This window comes from Cryptomeria japonica, chromosome 6 (assembly GCF_030272615.1).
Source record: "Cryptomeria japonica chromosome 6, Sugi_1.0, whole genome shotgun sequence".
NCBI lineage: Eukaryota > Viridiplantae > Streptophyta > Pinopsida > Cupressales > Cupressaceae > Cryptomeria > Cryptomeria japonica.
This window is the reverse complement of record NC_081410.1, coordinates 655,995,206-656,022,197: the sequence shown is the minus strand read 5'-3', so window position 1 is coordinate 656,022,197 and position 26,992 is coordinate 655,995,206. Positions and strand designations below refer to the sequence as shown.

Sequence of the window (26,992 nt, the reverse complement as noted above, 5' to 3'; positions counted from 1 at the left end):
CTCACACTCACAAGTGTAGTTCAGAGATTATTCTCCAAACTACATACCATTTCCATCTCACAAGTGTAGTTCAAAGAATAAAACCCGACTAAACTCTAATCTCGCAAGCACTTCACAATGTAGTTCACAGAATTTTCTCTGAATTACAAGTTCAAACCTACCTTTGTGCAGAAGTGGAGAATTTCTTCGACTTTGCACTATAGCATAGGTTCACATGGGGACTGGATAATTTTCTCCAAAATACATCACAACAATACTCCAATGCAAAAGCGTAAAATTTTTCCACAATTACATGAAATATGAAAAATAAAATTTTCTAACACTGGAAAATTCTCAATTCAGTATTGCAGCTTCACTCCAGATGTCGGAACCTTCTCCAAGCAAGAAGACCATGAAATGCAAATCCCAAAACGTGTTCCTGGTGACTTCCATGTCATCTAACATTGGTAATATTAGAGATACGAAGATTGGCCATGTGGACATGTCAAAAATTCTAAAGAGGATCAATTAGCAACTTGTGTCTATAAGCATGCAAGTTGTTTTGTCTAGCAATATTCATCTAGCTTCCTCATTTTTAGTGTCAGCTCACGAGATACTGAGTTTGTCCTAGCACCAGCAACCCACTTTGACAAAGAAAGAAAGAGTGTGAAAGATGTAGATGGAAAGGTAGTTATAAGTCTAGTTGAGGACTTCTTCGATAAAATCTTCAAATGTGTAGACATTGATGAGTATATCGATCTTATTATACAATTAGCACAAGCCTATTATGACAAGTTCTCTGAAAATTGCAAAAATAATATAAACACAAACTGGCTTCTAATGCCCAAGCCTACAATTGCAAGGTGGCCAAAGGCACACTATCGTAGTGACTTCAAAGAAATCAATGATTTGATAACCCTTCTCAATAGGGTTAAGGAACTTCCTAAATCCAATCTTTTTCAAGAGTGGATGTATCATTACATTCACATAATCAGAAAGGGAAACCAAAAAATCTTCTGGAGAAAGTAGATTAGTGATGCGATTTGCAATCAACTCTCAAAGGTGTCAACCACCCTGAAGTTCTATATAACCTCATACTTAGTGTATGTCACTGCATTGATGAGATATTTTCCAAGTCTGACTTGAGAAGGTGATAGAAGGCAAGTTCCTATGCACGAGTAGAGTATTCACAATTAAATCTGAAACAAAGTATCAAACAATTTTGAAGAGTTAATGATGCCTTCTTCTATTCATATATGTGCATGTTTAATAAAGAGCTCAAAAAAGAAAAGAGTTTCGGATGGAGCATGGGAAAATATCAATAAAAAAATTTGTATGTTACAGTTTCCTACTTTCACATATATCATAATAGAATGTTTTGAGGGATGCCCTTATATGCTCCCTAGGCATCCAAGTGATAAGATTGTACTAATGGAAATGTGTTTGCAAATCATGATAGTGCATGGCCAACAATTAGAAGCACATAAATCTGGTTTCAAATTTTCTCTAGCCATCAGTAGATACTCAATAACAGTATCTCCTAAGGCCAAGGCTATGGAAACAACAATGGGTTACTATGAAGAAATTCAAAAGAAGAGAAGACTTTGACTATAGAGGTATGAAAGACAAGCTCAAAAGGAGCTATACTCATGTGCATAGGATTGAGGATATATGGGTTGATTGTGGATTACTGTTGGCTTATCTTGGAACAGATTGAAAATCATAAAGACATGGAGGATGAAGAAGATATCTTGAATCTTCCCTATGAAGAGAAAACGATTGTTGACCCCCCTCTTCCTTCAATTTGATGGTCACAAAAAGAAATGATTTCTATAAGAGAAATATTTCAACCTATTCTAGCCAACATTAACCCCTGGTTGTAGAAAAATGGGATAAAGTTGAAACCTTTAAGCACAGGATCAGAAGAAGATATTGTTGGACTTACCAGTAAGAAGTCTGAGTTGAGAACAAAGAACAAAGAAGATGCCCCTGCTCCCAAAAAGGCACCTAGATACAAGTCTACAATGGGCAAAGATGATATTGGACATTAGAAGGGAACATTAGCTTGTGATGAGGAGCAAGGAGAAGAACATTTGGAGGACGGACTATCAGAACCTCCAGTTACTTCAGAGCATGAATCCACTCTAGAGGTTGGTTTGGAGGCTTCCACTCCTATTTCTACTATGGTACCTCCTCCCGTCATAAATGTACAATCTTCTCCTATTATTTTTAATGTTTCAACTGCACCAGTTGTCTCAAATCAATCTATGCATTCTTCAACTGCTTGTGAGTCAATTTTGGATACTCACAACAACATTGAGAATGTGTTTAGTACACTTTCTTCTCTTCCCATCTTGTCAGATGTGCCCTCATCCATGCTCGATATCAGAATGATGGATTTTGACAAGTTTATGTCTGAGTCTTTGACAAATGTGTTGATTGTGGAAACTTCATCTTCAGTTCAAACACATACTTCACTAATTGTAACCACAATTGTTCAAGAACAAGTTACATCTACATAGACTATGGTTGCAGGTGTTGAAGAAGGTGCTCCTTATCTTCCTCCTTGTTTGGAATCAATAACGCCCAAAAGAAAGAAACAAGCCATCTCTTCAGATGACTTTGGTTTTGGCCAACTAGTTCTAGTGAAGCCCAAAGTTGCAAAAAGAGCCAAGACTTTTGAGGGTAAGGCTTGATCAATCAGGAAATAATATGTGGAATTGGTTGTGCCACCTCTGGATAAAACTGGTAAAAAAATTCAGGCGTCTGATTATGTGGTAAAACGGATTGAGCTTTACAAACAAACACATGAAAGTGTCAAGGACTTATAGGCAGCAATGGATGCATTAGTTGAAAGGTATGATAGAGACAAGGTAATAAAAGATGCCATATCAAACTTTTTGTGTCAAAACAATAAGCGTTGTTAGATGGAATTGTTGAAGAAGTGTTGCAAATTTTAAGCAAATGCATCCGGCAGGTGTAATTTTAAGTTCCACAAACTTTACCAACATCTTTGTGCTCACCAAAATAGTGGCATTAAGTTCATCTACCAGTTAGTGTTTAAAGTAGTGATTGATTTGGTATCATTGATTCACCCCCCTCTCAGTGCTTTTCAAGTCCATCAATTGGTATCAGAGCCTAACTTCTTTGAAGCCTAACCGCTTAGAAGGGAATCTTGAAACTACCATGGGGGACAGAAGCTAATTTATGATGGCATGGAAATCCATCTAAGAATAACAAAAATGAGGATTTTTGACAGTTATTATAGATGCAACGTCAGAATGGTTAGTATCTTCTTATTCCTGAAGATATTGATGTTCTTCCACAAGCTATAAGCTAAATGTATGAAAACATAATATATGACAGTTGGAAGAATATACAGTGAATGCCATAGGGTTTCTACATTTCTCCTTTTGGCGGCGGTTGATCAATAGGCAAAAGTTTGAAGAACCACTTTGGTCTCATCTCGATGGAGGAGGGAGTAAATATTGTATTATTAAAATCAATGATCCTGGTATCTACAAGCCTATGCTTCTCATTCTCCGAGCTTGGCATTCATCCCAGAGATAAAGAATTACCATCATGCAAGCCTAGCAAAAGAAGGCCAACTATACTTCCATTTCATGGTACAAGATTATGGTATCACACAAAATATAAGATATCATGCTTGTGGTGGCCACCTTCAAGAGGGAGCAAATTTGATCAACAAAATTCCACTTGAACCTAATGTCACCATTTGGATACTTTATGGTATTCATTGCAATATGGATTTAATATGGTTGTGATTAAATGGTTGTAAACAAATAGGTCAAAGCATTCTTTGACGAAGGTAGATCGCAGCTGCAATGAAGAGAATGTCTGGGAAAATAGGAAAGCCATGGGGTATATACCAAACTCTTTAACTTTTGCATTAAATGATGTTGATGATCAAAAAAAACAAGACACATTCTTTGTCTGCACAGTGCAAAATTAGAAATTTCATTTGGACTAATCAACTCATGCTCGACCACAATTATCAGGGATATCATGAACCTAAGAGTATGCAGTGATTGTCAGTTTATCATCAAATTTATCTCCAATGTTGTACTTGTGACACCTGAAGAACATTTGAGAAATGTTATTGGTGATCTTTAATTCAAGGTGTGATTGAATCCATTAAGTCAGTAGGACTAAAGTTTGTTAATGCATTGGTGGTTGTTAATACATCGGTGGGTGCTAGTTATCTTTTTGTTAAAATGATTTATGTCAATGTAATCAAAAGTTAGAAAATGGATCTTTTTTCCAAATAAGTTATGCAAAATATTATATGTATGGTTCATTAATTTTATTTATTAAATTTCAAAAAGGTAATTAAGGTAGTTATTAGGCAAGGCGGTTAGGGGAAATTCTAGAGGAATTTTCATAGATACTTTTCAGATGACTGGTATTTACACTGACTTAAGAGTTATTGAATTACATATTTCCAAAAAGACAATGAAAAATGCATTTGGTTCATATGTTTTGAATGTTAACAATAAAGAGTTATTATTGCTAATTTTTTGCATGTTAAATTGGTAATACCTTTGCGTGCCTATGTGAATTATTGGTAATCCATGCAAAATATGTAATGAAACATGATCATTTCCAATATCTTGAGTTGGGTGTGTCAAGGTAATTTATCTCTTCATATATTGAGATTTGTTATCTTCTTCCTATCATTGCATATCAAAACATATTTTGTGCTAAAATCCCCAAAGGTAATTGTTACCAGTTGTGAATGTCAAATGGCATTTGTATGTCTACTATTGGGGTTTTTGTTAGCCATCTTTCTTTAGTTTTGTTCTTTCTCCTTTTTGTACTTTTCGATTAAAAGTACACAAAAACCCTCATCATACAAGGCAATTGCCCACTCAAATGAAGAGGAAGATTGTTATTTCATAATGATCCATCCAACTATTGGGACATTTGTCATTACCCATTAGAAGAGTCACTTTGAAATCTTTAGTGACAAATCTATTTACCAACAAAGTCGAAGTTGTGTGAGCCTTTTTTATAATAATAATATTTAATTTACCATTTTTTATTATTGCTTCATAAATATAATGCTCTATGTTAGTAATAACTTATGTATCCTCTGAATTTGTTCTTCTCTTCTTCTAAGAGTTGAAATCATATCTTCTAGGGTCTTGAGAATTCTTTTTGGTTAAATATAAAAATAACACTATTGTACTTTGAAGACAGTATTTGACAAAAGAGTCTTAACCTTTACTTATATTAGTTATCCAATAAGAAACCTCAAATTGCTTATGCAGTTAGACATAGTTATCCTATCTTCCATTACAAATCTAAACAGTAGAAAATATAGAAAAAATTCTGCTACAAATGCTTTAGCTTCAATTAGTTTATTCAAACAAATCCCAAATTTTTGTTGATGATTTGTCTAAATCTACTTGATGTAATTAGGCAATTAGGTGTTGAAAAGGGCAAGACCAAAATAGTTTTGGCTTTATCATCTCTTCTATACCAGTCCAATAACTTATTTGCATATGTACGTGACGGTTCATTCACATTCACTATTTCCCAATTGTTTTTCCTTTACATTGGAGAGGAGTCATTTTTAGCAGAACATTGAGGGCCTATATATTTTATCAAGCTAAACCAGAGCAAATATTAAATTAGTTGACCATAACAATTTGCAAATGCTTATTTCTTCAAGAACAATGCCCTAGCCCTAGCTGTGAAAAGATTCTGCAAAAGGTTTCAAAGGATTTCGATGCAAACAAAAGGACATAAAACATTATCCTACAACACCACCACTCATATATCCTTTCATAACTATTGCTCTTTTCATCCCTTGTCGTGAAAAGATTCTGCAAAAGGTACCAACGGATTTCAATGCAAACAAAAGGACAGATAAAAAATTATCCTACAACACCACCATTCATATATCCTTTCATAACTATTGTTCTTTTCATCACTGTCTCCCTATCACCAATATTCCCTAGGCTTAGAATACCATATGGAAAAAATCAAATATCCTTTACATTTGCACAATATTAAACATCATATGATTATAATAGTATTGAATTCATTCGGGAATGTATTACAATATGACTTGAACCAAGTCTTCCAAGTATAACTTTATAAACTACAGTCTTACTAGAAAATAACTAATTGTTAAACAACAAAAATAAACTAATACAAGTCTTTAAAGAACCTCAATATCCCAGCACAAAACTCAAAAACATTGTACTTCCTTAATTGTGGACATTAAAAGTGCACTATCTTAAAATTCAGAGCTTTGAAAATCCATTTTGATCAACAAATAGCACCTCCACTCAAGTATAAAGAAAATATTCTGCTCACCTCATGATACTTCCTTCCCAATACATTGAATGTTTAAAGAGATATCACTCAACATTGTACTTCGTTAATTGCAGACATTAAAAGTGCATCATCTATCTTATGAGCTTAGAAAATTCATTTAGATGAACAAATAGCACCTCCAGTCAAGTAAGTGCTTTATCCTGCAAGCATCATTAACTTTCAAGACTACTTGCATTACAAGTTAAGAACGACATTGTATATCAGTTTTTCCAATAGCCAAGGAGAAATGAGGGACTGAACTGTAAAACAAATTTAAGTTGAGAAATCCACCATAAAAACACCATTGCTACATTTAACTTATAGAGTAAAGAACTCGATGCCTATTAAATTTACAAATCATAAGTACAGCAGAATAGAATTTGCCATACCTTCAAATACAAATTTGACAGAGATGACACTGCTCAGTTGATGGTTTGAGGAAGGTTAATAATAAATAAGAGATTCAAATAATTGAAATAATTATAATCAACTCTTATCAAACTAAAGGGCAAAAGCTAAACACGACTTTAGCCCAACAATAGTGCATCAAAAATTACACTTGATAACATTCCATCTCATTATTTACCCACAAGATCTATAGTTAAAAAAAGTAATGGTGAATTTGAATGGTTAAGACTTATTAGTTCGAACCTGTCACTAGAATTACTTCCCGTAATATGAATTAAATAACTCATATTAATCTAACACGAGATGGAAAATGCATAGCCAATGCAACATTGTAAAATATTTTGAGACTAGAATTACAACTGGAATGACAGCTCGTTACTCCCTACAAAAATGTGAATAATGAATTTCATATCCTTGGACTTTCTGATTATGATACACCTGAGCTTTGAAATAGTCAGGACTACAACTCAAATGAGAACTAAACCACTGAGGATTAGAATCTGTATCAATGAGGCTGAACTAATGGGATTGGAATCCATATCGGAGAGGTTGAACTAAACTAGTTGGGATTGAACCCATATGAGAGGCAGATTTTCTGATTTAATATTTCACTTGCAGTAGCAAACTGCAACAGCGTGCCCCTTTGGCTCTTCTACACTAGTTAGTTCTTATACAATGCAGGTTAATGGTCTCCACGACCCTGCCAATGCCTGATTGTGGTCCATGCTGTTTTACTTCTACACTGCTGGGCCATCATCAAGTCCTGCAACTGGAGCTAGCTCATTCAGGTCAATGAAACGTCGCTTCTTTACATCAGCAGGTTGTTCCCTCGTAACCTCCTTTGTTGAACACGTTGTTTCTTGTACAGATCCTTTCTCCAAGGAGGCATCCACTTTATTAATACATTTCCTAAGCAGTTTTTCATCCTTGGGATATTTGGTCATATCATGAGATTCTTCACTTTCCATATCATAATCAGCGCTGCTACTCACATAAGAGTGTCTTTTGAGTTCATCTATCTCCTGACTTGATCCAGCTGGTTTCTCAGAAGCTTCAGCATATTCTTCATCAGAATTTGAGATGTCATACTGGCTGTAATTAATGGTACGAGTGGCTCTCTTGCTGCGACGCAGACCAGATTGCAGTTCATCAAAAGACTTCAATTTACGTTCCTTCCTTTTTTTTAAATTTGAAAGCCTTTGTCTCCATCTTAAATTTTGTCCATCATCAACATCCTCACTAGTACTTAAAGCATCACCATCATCTTCTTCCTCTTCAATACTGTCCTCATCCCCTTTATATTCATCATCACCCTCTGAGCTACTATACTGTTTTTTACGTCTTCGACTTCTAATGTACTCATCATCATATACTGCCTCCCCAACTATCTCCTCATCACTATCAAAGTCTGCCTCATTGTCTGAAACAGCTTCAACAAACTCTTTCTCTGAATACCTTTGAGGTCGCCTTCTCTGTCTATCACTACATAGCATAGTACAAAACATGTCAATACTAAATGGATCCTAAGCCTAAGCATACATTATGCAATTGTGTCTGAGCACATCCAAAGAGTTCGTAACTTTCATCAAGGATGATAATTGTAATATGAAATAACAATATAATATTTCATGATTTGTTTTGCTAGAAAGGCGAACACACCTGCGAGTGAGAGGAGCATGTGAATCATCTGAATCAGATTCTCCAATTTCATTCCCTGGATCTGAGGAGGAAGCCATATCAGAATATTCCAGGTTGCTATTTAATTTACCATTCACTCTACCATTTGTAGTTGGAATCTCCGATCTCATTTGAAACCTCCTAAGAATGGGCTCTGGTGATGGTTGCTTCTTTCTGAATCATTTTAAATGCACCAAATTGAAATCATACAACAACTAGAAATGCTGTAACATCACATTTAAAATATAAATTGAAAACCTTATAACAAAATTCAAAAATATATGTGTATATCAACTGAAAAATCACTTACGTTGTTACTTTTATTGCCTCATTAATAGACCGGTCAAAATCATCTGCACAAAGAAGAGAGAAAAAACTGCCAATCACTCAGCTGAGTCTATACAAAATAATAATGGCCCTAGTTAAAAACTAGTATTTTATGACATGCTAGTCAGTGGCATTCTACGCATGTAATGTTATGGCTGAAAATTGAATATATGACATACAGTATTTTATAATTCTTTATATTTCTAATTTCCAAACCAACTAATTACCCATAGGAGGAAAGGGACCATAAAAAAGATATCACACTAATTACTTAGATAAAGAAATAATAATTGCAACTTTCATTTTCTTCTTTTTTACAATATACAGGCATTCCTCTCGTGAACTTTCCAAAACTAAAAATAGATCCAAGACAGGCTCCAAAAGACTCCTCGATATTTTTCAATGGTGCAACTTTCAGACCAAACTAGTTCAAGTTTTGCAAATGATAAAAGAACAAACAATGATGCAAAAATGTTAAACCAACTATATGTATTATTAAATTATTAATCAATCTCTTGTAGTAAAATATTTACTTAGATAAGAAAATGATAATAAGCACTCATTTTCTTCTGTTTTACAAGCACAGAAAAGATCTCAAGGCAAGCTTCAAAATAACTCTTAAATGTTTCAATGGTATTACAATCAAGCTTGAACTAGTTCAAACTTCTCAAATGTGACAAAACAGCAACACGTATGCAAACCTGTGAAACTAAGAATCTAAGTTACTGGGTACGCCCTTAAGGCCTCCCGCACCCATACCAGGTAAGTCTGGGCACGGGTTCACCCAGGGGTATCCCTGGTTTCGCCCAGGGTATGTACCCAAGGTACCCAAAGGCACTGAGCACCCAAAAGTAACAAAAAAAAGCCATTTTTTAAGTTATTTTTTGCATCCAAAAACCCTAAAACGCCCCTAAAAGGGTCATAATGCCCAATACAAAGATATTTTGCTCTCTTCACTCTCTCTTTGCTCATTTTGGTATTTTAAAGGGCAGCTGATATGTATTATAATTTATATGGCATATACCATAATATTGGAATTCTGAATTATCAATTCACATTTAATAGTTATCTTTATCACTACCATTTTGGCATTTGGCATTGATCAATGATGAAGTATCATACAATCAAATGTATTTAGTTTAACGATTCTGCATATTTCTTTAAAAAAATTATTTCTTTATTTATTGTGTACACACACACATGCACACACAAGTGTACCCATACCAGCAACTTAGATAAGCATTAATCTCTAGTAGTAAAATATTAATATGTGCCAATTTGCTTTCAAATATGAAATATGCCATAACAGAATTAGACTATGTTCCCCATTATCTTGGGGGTTTTGTATGGCTGTGTTTGATATATTTTAAAAATAAATAAATACAAATATAAATTAACACTAAATTTAATATATAAATAAATATAAAATAAATTAATAATAGATAAATAGTTTATTATTTTATTAATCATAAATAGATATAATTCTGTAAATATTAAGTATTAATAAAAATATAGATAAATTATAAATTATAAATTACTAGATATTCCAAGTCAATCTATGAGTTACCGAAATAATAGTTGTTGGATATGAGTTATGACAATTGAAGGATTAAAGGTATAAAAGGAAAAAATGAATCAGCCAATCCACCAATATAGAAATAAATTACCATTCACAAAAGGCCGCGATGAAGGGTGATGACTCATTTTCTCGTCCAAAAAAGGGATATAAAGGGCAACTCAGTTCATCAATCAGAAAACATCAAATAATAAATCATCAAGAAATCAAGCAATCGTCCAATCAATGGATCAGTCTTGAATTTGAGGAAGTGACTTTCAAAAAACAAGGCCAAACCCCCTCCCAGGTTCATAAAGAGACTTAAGGACGAAAACCCTTAGATACTCTTGGCAAGTTAACAATGAAAACCCTTAATCTTGCCACTACTGAGTTAGGGACAAGAACCTCTGATTCAGAAAATTTGAAAGAATTTCCAAAGAATTCAAGATATGATTGATTTTTGGAAAATTATTGATCCGAATATTATAACAGACATTCATAGTTGCAAGTTTGAAGGAAGATTACAACAGAAGAAACCACGATAAGTTCTTATTCAGAATTATTCAAAGAATTATAAGTTGAATATTATAATAAAATTTTATCATTTTCAATAAAGTTTTATCTATAATGCAATTGTCATTCTAACTTGGAATTATTGTTTCAGGGAAAAAAAATAGTAATATCCTAGAAAGGGACATTAGTTACAAGTTAAAACCCATGTCCTTGTTTAAATGTACTAGAAAATTATATATAGTAAACCAATAATGAATGCCCAACTACCACAATGGCGTTCTAAGGTCCTAATTTCAATGACAATATACCTGCCAATAGAAGAAACCAAACTAATCTATGATTTCATGATAAGCAAAAAGGAGGATGTAGGGATCTAAGAGTTGGGCACATGGTGGACAAAAAAACCACTTAATTGTAATGTGGAAAACTCATGGTTTAGGTGAATTTCACTAGAAGAGAGACAGCCATATTTTCTCATTCTGCTATGCACTACAAAGGATCAATTTGTCTTGGAATATCATTAAAGAATTGAGTGCCAAGATTATATATACCTCATAAGATTTTAAGAATTTCCTTTGAATTGCACTTACTGCAAACTAATTCATTTGACACCATAAAAACTCAGTTGTCACTGGCTCATGTCGATGTGAATTTATTTCTCAGGACTCAAATGATCTATGCCACCACTCCTCAAACACAAAAGTGCTGAATACAACTTTTATTTAATGTCATTATATGTTATGTCATCTGCTTGTTGTATAAAAAGGAAGATAAGACTGAATAATTGAAATGGAGATTAGCATCATCCATCAGTATCACATAGTATATTAGAATATCTTTTAAATGCATGTAGACTTTTAACTTTAGAATCTAAACTAGCTTGAAACAGTTACAGGATAGAAATCTTATGTGCAATGCCCAGAACACAAAAGATTTACATACCAAACGTGTATGTAACAGGTTTACGATCACGGAGAGAGCGGCCTGAAGATGGTCCTCGAGAGCTTACAAAGTTATCAAGAAGAAGAGCTTGCCTCTGCTGCTTTTTTAGTGCTCGCTCTTTTCTCTGATACAAAAGAAAGTAGAGGGGAAAAAATCTGCTTATTATGTTACACAGGCAAAACCATATAGATATTTCATATATAATTTAAATGGAAATATCTAAATCTTTTCCCTGAGAGAACACAAAATGCATGAGGTTGAGTTCTGAACCCTCTCACTGTACACAACTCAAGCACTCTCGATGCATGTATCAAGATAACACAAAAGCCCATTGACCACACATGAGAATTTCAAATCAAAGATTGAAATCTACAGTGATGGCATGGGCTCAATCTAGTGATCTCAAAGAAATTGTTATTTAAAGCAAAGCGACCTTTATTTAAATTAGTTTGTCTTCCATAAAAGCTTTACCTTCTGAACTGTTTCAAGCTCTGGAAGAATATCATTCTTTAGTTTCTTTCCAATCCCAGCTTCCATCCTGTTCCTACTTGAAAAAAGTTTCTCCTGCACATTACATTAATAAAAATTATAGGAAGGAATCAGGACACAATTTGAAGCAATTAAAGTTAAAGCCTTGAAACTACCACTAACCAATAAGCCCTCATCAAATGATTACATGCAATGATATGCAAGCAAGAAAGCAATACGATGAATTCTTATATGCCTGTGATGACACTAAAGGAAATCTACTACAGACTATTGAAATGCTTCCAATATACAGCTTGGTGTCTTCTATTAAATAACAAAATAAGCATCTATTTTTTTCAATAAATAAATTGAGGGTTGTTAGTGTGTCCCCCAGCTGTAACAAAAATCTAACAAAATCCAAGCCTGTTTGTAACCCATAGCTTCTAAATATATTACAAATAATTATCAATTTTCTACACAGCTTTAAGTTCAACAACACATCTCCCTGTTCACATACATAATACTGATATAACAAGCATATATATTCAATCTATCACCTTGCAGTAACTATTAAACGACTCAAGTCTAAATAGCTGGAGCCTCCTGCCATATAAAAGAAACTTAAGTAACTATAATTCAGAATCTATATGCCATGTCTATTATGACTGACCATGAAATCTTCCTTAATTTGGACCAAGGATAAACCAAATTGTTTGAAAACATTTTCTTTGAATAATTTCAAGGAGGTGAACAGTAACCACCCCTCTTCCCAAACAATACGTCCCACCCTAAATGGGAACAGGTTTCTTTTGGCTGCTCCATCAAAATTCACCTTCATCAGACCTCCTATTGGTAGTGTCCACTTTATGCCTTCTCTCAAGTTAACAATAGCATTAACTCTGAGCACCCCTTAATGGGGGATAATTTCAAAACATTCCAACTTTGCAGTATCTCCCTGAAAAAATTTGTTTTTTATCCATAACCTCGTGTCCCCTTCCTTGTAGCCATGTTGTTTGTGCAACAAGAGGCACAAGTTGAAATGCATCTACATTAAGTTTTCTACCCTTTTAAGTGCAATCAGTCGTTGCTGAGCAGATGGAGTATGTGCCCCAATTCCTCTCAAATGCAGATGAACTAGCTCCCTACTAAAATTTAAGACAAAGTAGAGGGATATAGTATATATTATAATAATCTTAAATTTAAAATTTATCATTGAAACTTCACGGATAAAAATATATAAAAACTTAACAAACTTTTTTGCAACAAAACTTTGATCGCAAGAGGCTGTAGGTGTTGGAATTGTTGGCCATGGAAGTTCCACCAACTATGAGTATCCTTATTGAACTTATCATGAAGAGCTTTTTAACTATTGAAGTGTACAAACTCAATGAACTCACTTGTGACTTTTAATACTTTAACTATTGGAGTGTACAAACTCAATGAACTCACTTGTGACTACATCTTGCAAATCAGGATCAGGGAAGAGTCTATGAAACATTGCCTTGTACCCTTCAGAGACTTCATAATCTTTATATGGGGCTATCCTTGTTGGCACAAAAAGAACCTCAACACTAGAACAATTGGACTCAATGAAAAGGAAAGAAGATGGAGTAGTATGGTCATTGTGATTATTGGCATAATACTTTATTCACATTAGATATGTTCTATCCTAAGTGTGATATTGAACCTATTAAATAGGTTTACTTAGATAATTAAGATCTTTAGTTATTTTTGCCTTAGTAGCTGATAATAATATGTTAACGCCTTGACTTCAGATACAAAAGCGCCCCATTGCCTCATCAACTCTTGATTAATGGTAGTTAAGTGCCAGCTCTACTCTTGATTGACGGTGGATAAGAGCCTCCTCTATTTCACTTAGATTGAGTTAGCTTGCCTCTTCATTGAGAGTAATAGAGTTAACTCATACCTCTTAGACATGTCGTCTTCTTAATTCGTGCATCCAAAAGGCCTACATATTTGTAAGTTACTCTTTGTAGCTTGTCTTCATAATATTGAATATAGAAGAGCATTATTTTGCTCATTTGATTTTGTGGCTAGCTCATACACATATAGTCTTGGGGATTTGTTATTCATAATAAATTCTAACAAGGTTCCATTTCTCTTCAACAATTTTGTGCACTTGTTTGAAGAAAATTTATTCAGGATCTTGCTATTTCCCATTCATGATGATCCTAATCTTCTCAATCATTGATTCGATGCTATCATATATATCTCCCAAACAAAGCTTGTCCATGTCAATTTAATTAATCCACTTTACATTTGTTGCCCTCTCAATGTTGTCTTGCCTCCATATAGACCAAGTTTGGCTAATGAACATTCTAAAAAGTGTCTTTCAAACCTTCACAAGTTGTCTTAAAACAGTTGCATTGAAAAGTGAAATGAATCTCAACAATCTATTTTAAAAGAAAATAATTGAAAACATACTTTGAAGAGTGATAAAAAATCAAATTAAGACTTACGTTTAAAAACAAATTCTATGTAACTAAAGTTTTTTTTCACTTACCTCCAATAGCTCCAAATTTGAAAATGATCTACAGATGCCTTGTGACATGTGGTGATTGGTGATGAACATTCAAATATCTTCAACCTCTACATACTATTAGAAATTCAGGCATAAATATAGAAGTTTTCAATTTTATACATAGAAATACTTCTATATTCCACACACCTTGTCAATCATAAGATTACATATGCCAATTTATAGGAATTGGATCTCCGATTTTATAGAACTCCTATAATGACTCCCTTACGTGACAGATAACAAATAACCAAACTATAACAAATACATAGGTAAATAAACAAACTCCTAAACAAACTAACAAACCTATCACATGATATTCTAATACTAATAACTAATTATGTAATAATACTAACAAACGTGTAAACACTAACAATAGTTTTCCCAACACCCCCCTTAAAGTGAACATGGGGAGAAAGTACATCAGATGAACTGGAAACAAAATCATATGCCTATGCATACTTTTAGGTCTACATACTGCTATTTGGATCTTGTTGCACATGATCACCTACATCTGAGAATTTATCTCACTTTCACTTCAATTAACTCATCACCGGCTGACCACACTTCCAAGAAGTCCAACAGTTAGAAGATATTTATGGTCAGTTGCTTTCCTATACAACTGTTTACAACATCAATGATGTCCGCAATTCTCCTCCTTTCAAAAAAAGCACTTCCAGTGAACAGTACGACAACTCTTGTGGCTTATGATCTTGATTCAAACGAAAGGCACCTCACATCAACCTTTCATGATTTTCACACAGGTCTACCACAAATCTGCACTCGAATGGGAACACACTCATCTGTTCACCTCATATGGTTTTTTGGATTACCATTAACCTTTTCAAGATCCATGAATTGCATTACACTAATGCTTTTGTTCATTTTACATTGGGAGGTTACATAAGGAAACAACACAATAAATAGTAACACTAACTTTTGATAACACAACACTAACTAAACAATAACTAATAACTATCTATCGATTGACATTTACTCGACAAAAAACCTAGGCCTTTAAATCTATATGACTTAGCTCTTCATTTGTACTAATAGATCGCAAAATATAACATCATGAGAAGTGATTTAAAAAAACTATTCAGTTGGCTCCTCAATTTCAGCTACAAGCTGTTGGGCCTTTATTTATAACTCCTTTAAGATTGATTTGGAAGTCTTTAGCAAGTTTTGCATCTACTACCTTCTTAATAGCACCAACTTTTGTATATTGATCTGCTTCACTCACTGCTTTAAGTTTTGGAGATTTATCTTTCACCATCTATCCAATATGATGCCTAGTCTTATGCAACTCCTCCCTGAGCTCAGGAGTATCCTTTGGTGTACTAATAGTATTTTACAAGACACTGAAAAGTTGAAACCGCCATATTGATCTAGAAAATTTTGTCGACGACTATCTGAGATGGATCTTGTCGTCCATTAATGCCCTCTCTTCTAAGGCTTCAACAGCCTAGAAGAAAATGATTCATTATCAAGTTGATGATTTCCTCAGACATCAACAAGTGAAGACAAATCTTTAAGCACACATTATATCAGTTCATCCTTCCACATATAGATCAGATGCATGTGATCAATCAAGACTATACCAGTCATGTTCAAGCTCCCAATAATCAAAATTGTTTTTTGTCTGTCACACCTAGTACTACTGGTGGGGCAAAAACGCATTAATTACTTGTTAAAAAAATTCAAGGCACTCTCTTATTTTTTTTGTCTTAATTTTGACAAAAATTGCCTTAGAGCATTCTATTACCATACTATCCAGCATACTTTTCACCTTAAACTTAATCCATACAAATCCTCAAATATTCAAGCAAAACAATTATTTCTTTCATGAAGAGTTTCCTGTAGACTTTCCTCCAAATTTCATATCTTCTACTTGAGATTACCCACTGAAGCTTTCACAAAAAGATTAGAAAAAATAGGCATTATTTCTTTTCTGATCGCCTCTAATACCATATCAGAAATTCACACAGAATTATAGAAGTTTGCAATTTTATACATAGAAATGCTTCTATATTCCACACACCTTTTTCAATCATAGATTACATATGCCAAGTTATGGGAATTGGATCTCCAATATTATACAACTCCTATAACAACTCCCTTACATGACAGGATTAACAAATAACCAAACTATTACAAAAACACGCATAAATAAACAAACTAACAAACCTATCACATGATATTCTAATAATAATAATTCATGATGTAATAGTCCTAACAAACATGTGAACACTAACAATAGTTTTCCCAACACATTCAACTTTTTGACCTAATTAATTTTGTTGTCGATCTTTTGTAACATAGAACTTAGTGCATGCATAGCACTAAGCATCCAAAAGATGTGTGAATAGTGCTCCTCAATCAACAAACCAACAGGTCTACAATTATGTGTGTCATTCATTATGACTTGAACAACATTACAAGCTCCCACTCCCTCAATGGTCCTAATAAGTATGTTATCCACAAATTAGTCATCCTTCACCTCCCCGTGATAATCCACAACTCTCCAAAACAATGCCCCTTTAGTGGGCACTTCAACATCTATCGAAAACAATAGTCACCCATGTATCAGCCCATGAATCCCTTGCGAACTTCAATGTATCTTCAACAAACTTGACCTCCTTTTCCAATAAGGCACCATGCACCTTCTCATAACCAAAGCACATATACCCACTTGGAGCTTCATTAATTTTTCACCATTTCTTGTCAATATTGTGAGCAAACAACATTGAAAACCAACCCATTGCATAAAAACATTTTGTTGTGTTGATCGTCAATGTCTTGACTCATTTTTAAATGTCATTTCCAATGTCCCTTTGGTCTCTTATTTGTAAGGGGTTATTTTTCAAGTGTAGTTAAAATAGGATATCCCCTCGGATCAGATAGGAACATAGTGGGCTCCATTCCTTGAGATCTTTTTGCTAATGGATAATTTGATCCATGGCCTACTACTTCATCTACTTGCTCTTGCTCATAAATATATGTTACCACTTGCTCTAATCACACGAGTGCAAGGGAAAGCTTAGATGTAGACTTCCACATAACCATGTAACGCAAATACTTGACATCACACCCTCTATAAATCCAAAATACACCCACCCCCTGGGTACCAGCTGTATCCATATCAACCATAAGATCCGAGACTCACCCGAACTAGCTTGGACTCAATGAGTCCTGATCTAGATGACCCTCGACGAGTCCAAAGGGCCCGGACTCGAACCCGGACGAGTTTTGGGTGAGTCTGCTGAACTCGCGACCCAGCTTGAACTCTGCGAGTCTCAATGCCCACACTTGACCAGCAGCAGCTTAAGTGAATAAAACATTAAAATTAAATTTAATGAATTTAATTGCTTTCTTTTGTTGTTTATATTCTCTACAGCCCTAAAAGTGAGTTCATTTCATTGTGTTGGTGAAATAGGAGAAAGGTGAGTTGTGAGGAAAAATAAGAGTGCATTGTAGGGCAACCAGCAAGGAGGAGGACCAAGATTTCATCAACAAATCACATTCGGGCAGCTTTAATACTCGCATTTGGTGCATCAAGAGCTCTCTACCAACAATTGGTAAGAGGTTACATTTCATTTCAAGTTTGTTCTAAGAGGTAAGATTGATTTTTTTTTTTTTATTTTGTGTTTTCTAAACAAAAATTTCAATGTTTTTTTTTTTTCAACATTTAAATTCATTTCCTTCCAAAGAAAGAACAAACCCTAGATTTTTTTTGGAAGAAAGCTACAAACTCTACATTATTTTTTTGAACAAACCATACATTTTATTTGTATTTGTTTAATAAAATTACAAATTACAATGCACAAATGTTCATTTTTTTGTAATTATATCTTATGGCAGCAGCCTTGAGCTTTTAAAATCATACTTTTCACAATGTCTACTCCTAAAACCCCAGATAGAAAGGACCCAACTTGGAAAAATGCTGAACTTTTGACAGGCAAAAAAAAGGAGAGGCCAAATGTAAATATTGCAAAACACAAACAATTTTTCATAGAGGCATAAATACATTGAGATACCAACTTGCCCTCACACACAGCCATGATGTTGAACAGTGCACCAAAGCACCTCTTGAGGCTATTCATGAGTGCCAAGTGCAAATCGAAACATTTGAATTACAAAAGGAAATGAAGAAAAGGCAAAGGGAAGAGTTGGCGAGCATTAGTCATGTTGGAGAGGCTTCTTCCAAGCGTCCATTTCGTCCTAGTGCTAGTGCTTGTGCTAGTACTGGTGCAACCGTAGGTACTTGTGCTAGTGCCAATGGTAGTGGGAGTATTAGCATTGGTCCTAGAGTTCGTAAATCTAGGATGGATTTATATTTTGAGCCATGCACTACTCCTGGTTCCTAATCGTCGCTTGAGCGCATGGGTTGCAACAAGGAAGTACATGATGCAACTAGACATGCAATTGGCAAATTTTGGTACTATTGCACCATTCCATTCTTTGCAGCCAAGTAATTCTTTTTTATTTGATTGTTTTAAAATTTATAGTTTGATTCTTCATCTCATGAATTTTAATTGGACATACTTTCTTATTCAATTTATTTGTGACGTGTTAGGTCTCCTTATTGGTAAAATATGGTTGATGTCGTAACTATTTGTGTGGCGGGGTTCAAAGCCCTCATCTGAAGCTGAGTTAAGTGGCAAAATTTTGGCAAAATCGAAAGTTGATGTAAAAGCCACATTAAAGGAGCAATTCGAGATATAGAGCAAGAAGGGTTGCACCACCATGACTGACAGTAGGACAGCCAGAAGAAATAGGACGCTCCTGAATTTTATTGTTTCTTCCGTAGGTGATTGATCATTCTATTTCCCTCAATGCATTGAATAATTTGAAATTGATTTAGTGATTAATATTTTTAATTTATGATTTATTGAATCATTGATTTTGATTCATTTTCAGGTAGCACCATGTTCCTGAAGTCAATTGATGTTTTCGCACACTCAAATAATGCCACATTCCTTTGAAAGGCTATAGAGGAAGTCATACTTGAGGTGAGCGAAGAGAATGCAATTCAAGTGGTCACCGATAATGCAGAAAATTAAGTTGTTGAGGGTAGACTTTTGATGGACAGGTACCCAACTAAATTTTGGTATCCATGTGTTGCCCATTGCCTTGACCTCATATTGGAGGATCTTAACAATCTTCCATGGATCAAGACATGTGTGGTTAAGGCCAAAAATATTTGCAAATTTGTGTACAATCACCCATGGGTCCTTAACCTAATGAGGCAATACACAGGGCAGAGGGAGTTGGCTCATCTAGGAATCACTAGATTTGCCACTAACTTCGTCACATTACAATCCTTGATTCGGTCAAAGTCAGCTTTGAGGCGTGGGCTTCCTCATCCTATGCTATGACCACTGCAAGGATTGAAGTGGCAGATTGCATTTTTTATGAGCCAGGCTTTTGGGCACCTTGTGCAAAGATTGTGAAGGTAAAAATTTTATAAATTCTACATTATATTTGATGAACACACAGCCAATACTGAGAGGGGGGGGTGAATCGATATTGGAGAACTTTAAAAACTTTCAAAAGGAATTTAAATCCACTTCAAACTAAATAAGTGAATGCAAGCTGAACACAAAAAAATTCTCGTGGAAAACCCTGACAGGTAAAAAACCACAACACAATGATCTCTCCACTATCTTAAAAATGGGCACCAACCCTCAACTCAGCATCAACTGAGATCTGTCAAGAACTTAAACTTCTAGAGGAAGCACCAACTCCCTACAAATTACAATATGTGGACCCCAAAGGAGCAGATTAGAACACAGATTTCTGAAAAAAAAAATCTTCTCTTGTTTGGAGAGAAATCCCAGAGTCACTCCTCGCCACGGAAATCACAGAGACAGCACTACACCCTCCTTCTTGTAAGACATAACCCATACATCGACCTCTTATTCACTTAACTGTTTTAATCAACTCTGCCCGATATATTTTTTTTGGTCCGATCTGAATACTAACTTCATTAAAAAATAACGCACACATTCTATTTCCACGAACCCAAAATATATATATCCCACTTTAAAAAAATCTCAGTCGAATCGCTTACTCTGTATTTTTTTGTTTCAGCCCCCAAAAAATGACTGTATATTTTTTAAAAAGACTTCACTCTATTTTTGTCAGTCTTATCTGACCCACGACCTGTGCCATTAAGAAACGGACTCCAAAACACCACAATTAGCAAATCATATTTTTTTTAATCCAGCTCCTCGTTCAATTCTCTATTCACCTGTAGCCACATAAAAACAATATTCAAATTAAAATGCCACAATTGCCATTACATGCTCAGTGCTCCATTTACCACGACTTCCAACGATATCGTCTTTATTTCTAGCACTCAATTTTTCAGCTATCCACTCAAGTCGGTCAATAAAAGAAAGCGACACAGACAGAATATTCTCCACGTCTCTGCCACACAAAAAAGCATATGCTGGAGAACTGACTCAGCAAACTTAACCATGCCAATTCAATTCGAAAAGAAACATTGTTGCTTCCACACAGCCACGAAACAAAATTTTCTCTGTCAAAACGGCTTCCAGAAAACTCCACGCAATTCCCTTTTTGGCGTCGAACACTATTCTGAAAAGTCGTAATACTTCATACCACTCACAATAGAAATTCCAACCACCAGGAGTATGTGTAAAAACAGCTCCATAAGAAAACGGTTCGTCTTTAGATTAATACGCAGACACCTAAAAATAGATATCATCAATTTCATGCTCAAAATCGTGGCCTGCAGCAACAGCGACTCCCATAAGAGAAAAATTGTCGTGAAATGAAATTCCACAACTCCTGACATTTAAGAAAATATTCTTTGCATCCTCCAAACTACTTTAATGACCACGACCACCAAAAAAAAATTCACTCAGAAATTATTCAAATACTTTGCCAAAAAAAGGAATTATGCAAGCTGTCGTAAAACATATGAAGTCTCCGTTAAAAATTAAATATGAGAAAAGAGAATCGATTCACTAAGAATCAGGCCACACAAGGAATCTTCCAACAAAGGTTTGGCAGATGATGACATGGCAAAATGTTTGCAGCAGCTGTTAAAGTGACAAGTAGACACACAGCCAGCTGATGCAGACATACCGGTGTTTGGTACCAACGTACCCATACCCGTACCCGTACCCGATTCGGCAACTTAGATTGTACTAGTTTCAAATTGCAGAATCTATTGTTTGAGACATTCAATAATAACCATGGCATTCAATGTACATTCAATGTATAAGGTGAACAGAAGTTTAATTAAATATCAGGAATATTATGACTTTGCCTTTTTAATGCAGCAGCGATGAGGCCCAAAAGGATCCATGACAGAAATATCGTTATAGAGATTATTAATGTGTAGTGTTTAAAGGCGCTAACATTTATACTCACAGTGCTCAGCAGATAGGGAAATCGCTCATAGAATAAGTCTATGATCAGCTGCTTCCGTTATACTCTGTCACCCACACTATGATTCCCAACTGCAATAATCAATTTCACCAATAAGGTCCATGGTTATTGTAGACGCTCCAATGAAGATGAACCCTTCGTGATATAAAAATGATTCTTCCACTCCCGCAACCAACAGACCAATCTTCAGCTCACATCAAGCTCCCGTCTAATAATCTTCCCATCGAACTGGTGAATAAGTTCATATGTTTGCTGAAGTGGAATCAGATCCCAATAAATATTCGTGGCTGAGTGTTTTACTCCCACAGTATTAACAAGGTCAGCCACTTTTGTCTCTATTATACACGATTGCAACTGTATATAACCCATGCCGTCAAATGTAAACTTAGCCCTAGGACCCCAATATATAGTATCAATCGCGTCCTCCTTATATCGTATATATGACAATAATCTCCTAGTAGACTCCGCACAGATATCTAACACTCGATATGATAATTGTTTGGCTCCTAGCGGTTGAGTTAGACTCACCCATGCAGTCAAGCTTTTGACGAGTTTTCTTTAAGGGAGATTGCCCCAAGAGTCTTTACAACAGAAGGTATTAGTTAGGCAGCAGACCCAAAACGAGTTGTAAAATTCAATTAAGAAGGCAGACAAGCAGCTTGCTAATCATATAAAAGGTCCCCTTTATTTGTGATTACTGAAAGAAATTCTTCATAAGATAATATCGAACCTCAAAATCTGCAAAACCCTTACTACTGCAAATTTGTCTCCAATGGAGACTTCACAAATTTGGCTCAGTTTTGAACTCTGTCGCGAATCCACTCCCATGAAGAGTCAGGTTTTCGTCCAACCCTTCTATTGAACTCCTAAAGGTTTTCATCTCCAGAAATCATAAAACATTTTCAAATCATAAGCATGAGCAATCCATCACTACGAACCTCCTTATAAAGATCTCCAAGAAGTATCTAGAAGATAGGTCAACTTGGAGAAATAAAATTAATAATGTGACATAATAAAATTTTATTATTTTATTGTTATTTAATTAAATTAATTAATATTAAGTCATCATATGAATATTTTATTTATATTTTGAAAACTTAATAAGAATCAATTTAATTAAATGTCACGTTAAAAATTGGGGACATTAAACTGTCCTATTCTCCATGGTTGGGCTAAGAATAGAGGTTGGGTCATTCCTCCATTCTCTCTCATCCTCTGAGCTCTATCTCCTCCGATTATTAATCACACCATAATGTCATATCCATTGAAACAATCATCCCATATATATCATATTTGATTATTAATAGAGGTTGGGTCATTCCTCCATTCTCTCTCATCCTCCGAGCTCTATACATTGATTTCTATATTACATGTAATGCAGCCATATTTTAAACAAATAAAGTTAACCATGCAAAACACATTACATGACTATTATTTGGCTAAGAGAATACCTTTTGTACCATTCCTAGTTTTAAATTTGGATCTCTTGTCATTATGACATACTAAAGAACATTAAGCTTTTATCATTTGTCAATGCCTTTTAAATTCTGAAGGATATTAATATTTCTGTCTATCCTCTTTTAATGCCTAATTGATATCTGCTATCCCGTGTGGCGTTCTCTATGAAGTTGAGAAACTTTTCTGGCAGAGCTGATGAGATTCACAAGGCTTAACAAGTTGATATCTTCACAAATTAACAAAAACATTCATGAAAGTGACATCAAAAGAAGCTTAGAAAACAACTTACACCTGTAAATTTAAGAGGTTTATTTTCTCTTGTAAACTGCAAAAGACAATATAAGTCCGTCCAAATGCAGCTAATACAGATCAATAGGTTGCACACACATCATTTTCAGACAGATATGTAGCAGAGTCAAGGGTAACAAAATGTAAATCCCGAGAAGCTGAACAAATTTATCACTTCTTTTTACATGTTCATTAATGTAACTAGATAGAAAGAGATGCTCAACTAACTTGGACTTGCTAATATTGCTCATTTTTGTTAAATGTTTGAAGATTATAAAAATAGTAAACAATTTACAAAGTTGTTATTACATAGGATGCATAAATCATTAAATGATAAAAACTACTAACTGAAAGTAAATCTCTCTTCTTGGAACAACTTACCGCTACCACCTGTAACTCATCGAAATTGACTGCAACAGTTTCCCATTGACAGGTCACTATTGGCAATGAAGAACGACCTTTACCCTTAGCCTTGGTTTTGACCTCAATTTTCCGAATCTCTCTATATAAGCGATGCCCAAGTATGGGATCATCCTCATACCTAAAAATGAATGCAACAAAACCATTTTAGATTTAAAATTTATGGCAGTTTCCATAAATGAATATTATAGAAGAAACTTCCTAATAAGCTGACAATGGGAATAGTATTTCTCTGAAAAGATCTATAATAAGCCAAAAGAATCCAAAGAGAAATGAGATCCTTGGTGATCGAATACTTTACCAAAAGGAAGTTCCATGCACATCACCCCCTATTCGCTCCTTTCTAAATGTTGAGAGTATGAACCCGTGCTTTAGAGAATCATCTATATAACGTTGAATGTCCTCTTGCTATTGTGAAATAGAAGGACCAATGTTTCATTAAATGGTACATATTATTAGTAATAAAGATACAGATAAAGCTATACTAGCAACAAGCTTTTACGTATACATACTGGTAAAGATAGTGGATATTCAAACAATAATTTGAGGCCAGCAGAATTCAAATGAGCACAAGGGAAAGATATTTTTTCTTATTGATGCACTTATGTTTCTGAAAAGAACAATGATAAGAATAATTCAAAAACAGTGGTAGTTGTAATTCAAAAACAGTGGTAGTTGTAGTTCAAAAACAAGTCAGGAGGTACTAAAAAGTATAATAGGGAAAAAGCAATATTCTGTATAAACAAAAATTGTTATCAAATAAGACAACTGGGAAATATAGGAAGAAAATAAATTTGCACCTTCCTTGCTACTTGTCAACCATGTATGTAGCATCCATTTATCACAATTTTACCAACACAAGAAAATCAATGCATAAATGTGTTATACCTGTACACGAATCTCACAAAGTGCTTTCAAAATCAACACCCGAGTACCAGGGTCAAGTTCTTTGTATGCTCCAATCTCCTCTCTGCACAATCAATGGCATGCCCTTCATATTCCTCCTAGAAATAGAAACTACAGGGACAAAAAGATGATACTTGAAACTGAAACTCTCACCCATGAGATGCTATGATTGGAAGCTCCCCTTCTGCCACCTAAAGACAAAAGTAACCAAGTAAGTTCAGTTCCAGAAGTTTCACCACTATATCAGCAGACCTCAAAATTCCCATGTCATGCCTATAACCTACCCAGAACCACCAGTCCTTAAGCTTCTTACATAATACGGTCACCCATGTGCCTCGCCCCAATGCAGACCTGATTATAGGTGGTATTGCCTGCAAGACATAGTTATGATGTCAGATTGCCATTTTCAAACAGTCCCATTTGAGATACACATGAATTCAAAAGAGCTGTAAAAAACTTTACTATCTTTTCCTTCTAACCACATTTTTATAGCATTCAAAAAATAAGTAAAGTGGAAAATATGAGCAAAACATAAGACATAACCTTGCTCTCAGTGATTTAGCTCAACGGTAGTTTTATGATAATCATTTAATAAATTGTCACTTTATTATCATTCCAATTAAACTTTGTTTAATTGAAACTGCCTAGCATTAAGTCCCTCGATCCATGGTTGAAATTCATCAAGTAGTTCCTCTCATCACCTTGCTCATGCACAGATAACTTAATTATATTTGCCTACTTCAAATTGCAATAGAGATGAAATCAGCACATATAACAACCAATGTAATAACTGAGAGACAACAGTATTAAACTCGGTGTATAAGAACCAATGTAATAACTCATTTTTGATATGATTGTAATGATTAATCCATTTTGTCCTCACTACATGAATATCTCTTGCTTATTTTCAACCACTTGTGTACCCTTGATGCCATTGTGACACTTCACATGTTAAAAAGGGTGACAAATTTTTGTGATTATTGTTGCAACCCTTAGAGAGAAAAGTCATCAGTCTGTTACTATTGAACTGTGTTACTGGGTCCTCCTATTTTCACCAGGGTTTGCGTGTGGGTGCGGGACTCATCCTCGGGTACACCTAGGTGGTACCCTGGCATACCTAAAAGGACCCCCCACATACCATCAACCTATGGGACCAAAAAAAAGTTTAACATTAAAAAAGTATTTTTTTAATCAAAACTGCCTCGCAATGACTCCCTTTGCCCTAAAGTGAGAGCTTTTTTATGTTTGCAAACTATTTATCAAACATAAAACACCAAAAACAGCATTTTTTCCCTCCAAGATGCCATTGTTGAGTTTTAAATGTTGTTTCATTTTCTTTGTAGGTGAGGACTACATGGGAGCAAAACCTACACTAATAGGTTAGAAATAGCAGCACAAAGAAAATTTAGCCATCAAAGGTGAGTAAACTTTTCATTTTTTTGAAAAAATTTCAAGTTCTTTTTATAATTTCAATTTTTTTAATATGTTTTGAATATAATAAAACTTTTTTATGCATAATAGGGGGTTATAATGCCCTTTTTTAAAAAAAATCAGGTGTATTGTAGTACCCCTACCTAATACGACCCTTTTTTACCTCGTTGACCATGGTTGACTTTTCAGTGACTTATGTGGATGGTTGATTCATTTTGATTGTGATGTGTTATTCCTGTATGATGTTTTGGAGTGTGATTTGGTGAATATGACTATGCATTATTGCTGATTGAGGAGTAGATGTTGATTAGGCA

The 26,992-nt window shown here is 34.7% G+C and overlaps 1 protein-coding gene across 1 annotated transcript in view; it reads right to left on the bottom strand.

Annotated features, from left to right (window-relative positions):
* Nucleotides 1-7,000: 7,000 nt before the first annotated feature.
* The window catches only part of LOC131033201 (DDT domain-containing protein DDR4), a 43,540-nt gene continuing 23,548 nt past the window's right edge, over nucleotides 7,001-26,992 (bottom strand). The window contains exons 3-12 of the mRNA XM_057964358.2: nucleotides 25,532-25,618; nucleotides 25,401-25,438; nucleotides 25,230-25,311; nucleotides 24,643-24,749; nucleotides 24,303-24,462; nucleotides 12,218-12,310; nucleotides 11,747-11,870; nucleotides 8,720-8,762; nucleotides 8,392-8,583; nucleotides 7,001-8,214 (exon numbers count right to left, since the gene is read on the bottom strand). Of these exons, the coding sequence (XP_057820341.2) occupies nucleotides 7,470-8,214; nucleotides 8,392-8,583; nucleotides 8,720-8,762; nucleotides 11,747-11,870; nucleotides 12,218-12,310; nucleotides 24,303-24,462; nucleotides 24,643-24,749; nucleotides 25,230-25,311; nucleotides 25,401-25,438; nucleotides 25,532-25,618 (1,671 nt within the window). The 3' untranslated portion in view covers nucleotides 7,001-7,469. The remainder of the gene's footprint in view (nucleotides 8,215-8,391; nucleotides 8,584-8,719; nucleotides 8,763-11,746; nucleotides 11,871-12,217; nucleotides 12,311-24,302; nucleotides 24,463-24,642; nucleotides 24,750-25,229; nucleotides 25,312-25,400; nucleotides 25,439-25,531; nucleotides 25,619-26,992) is intronic.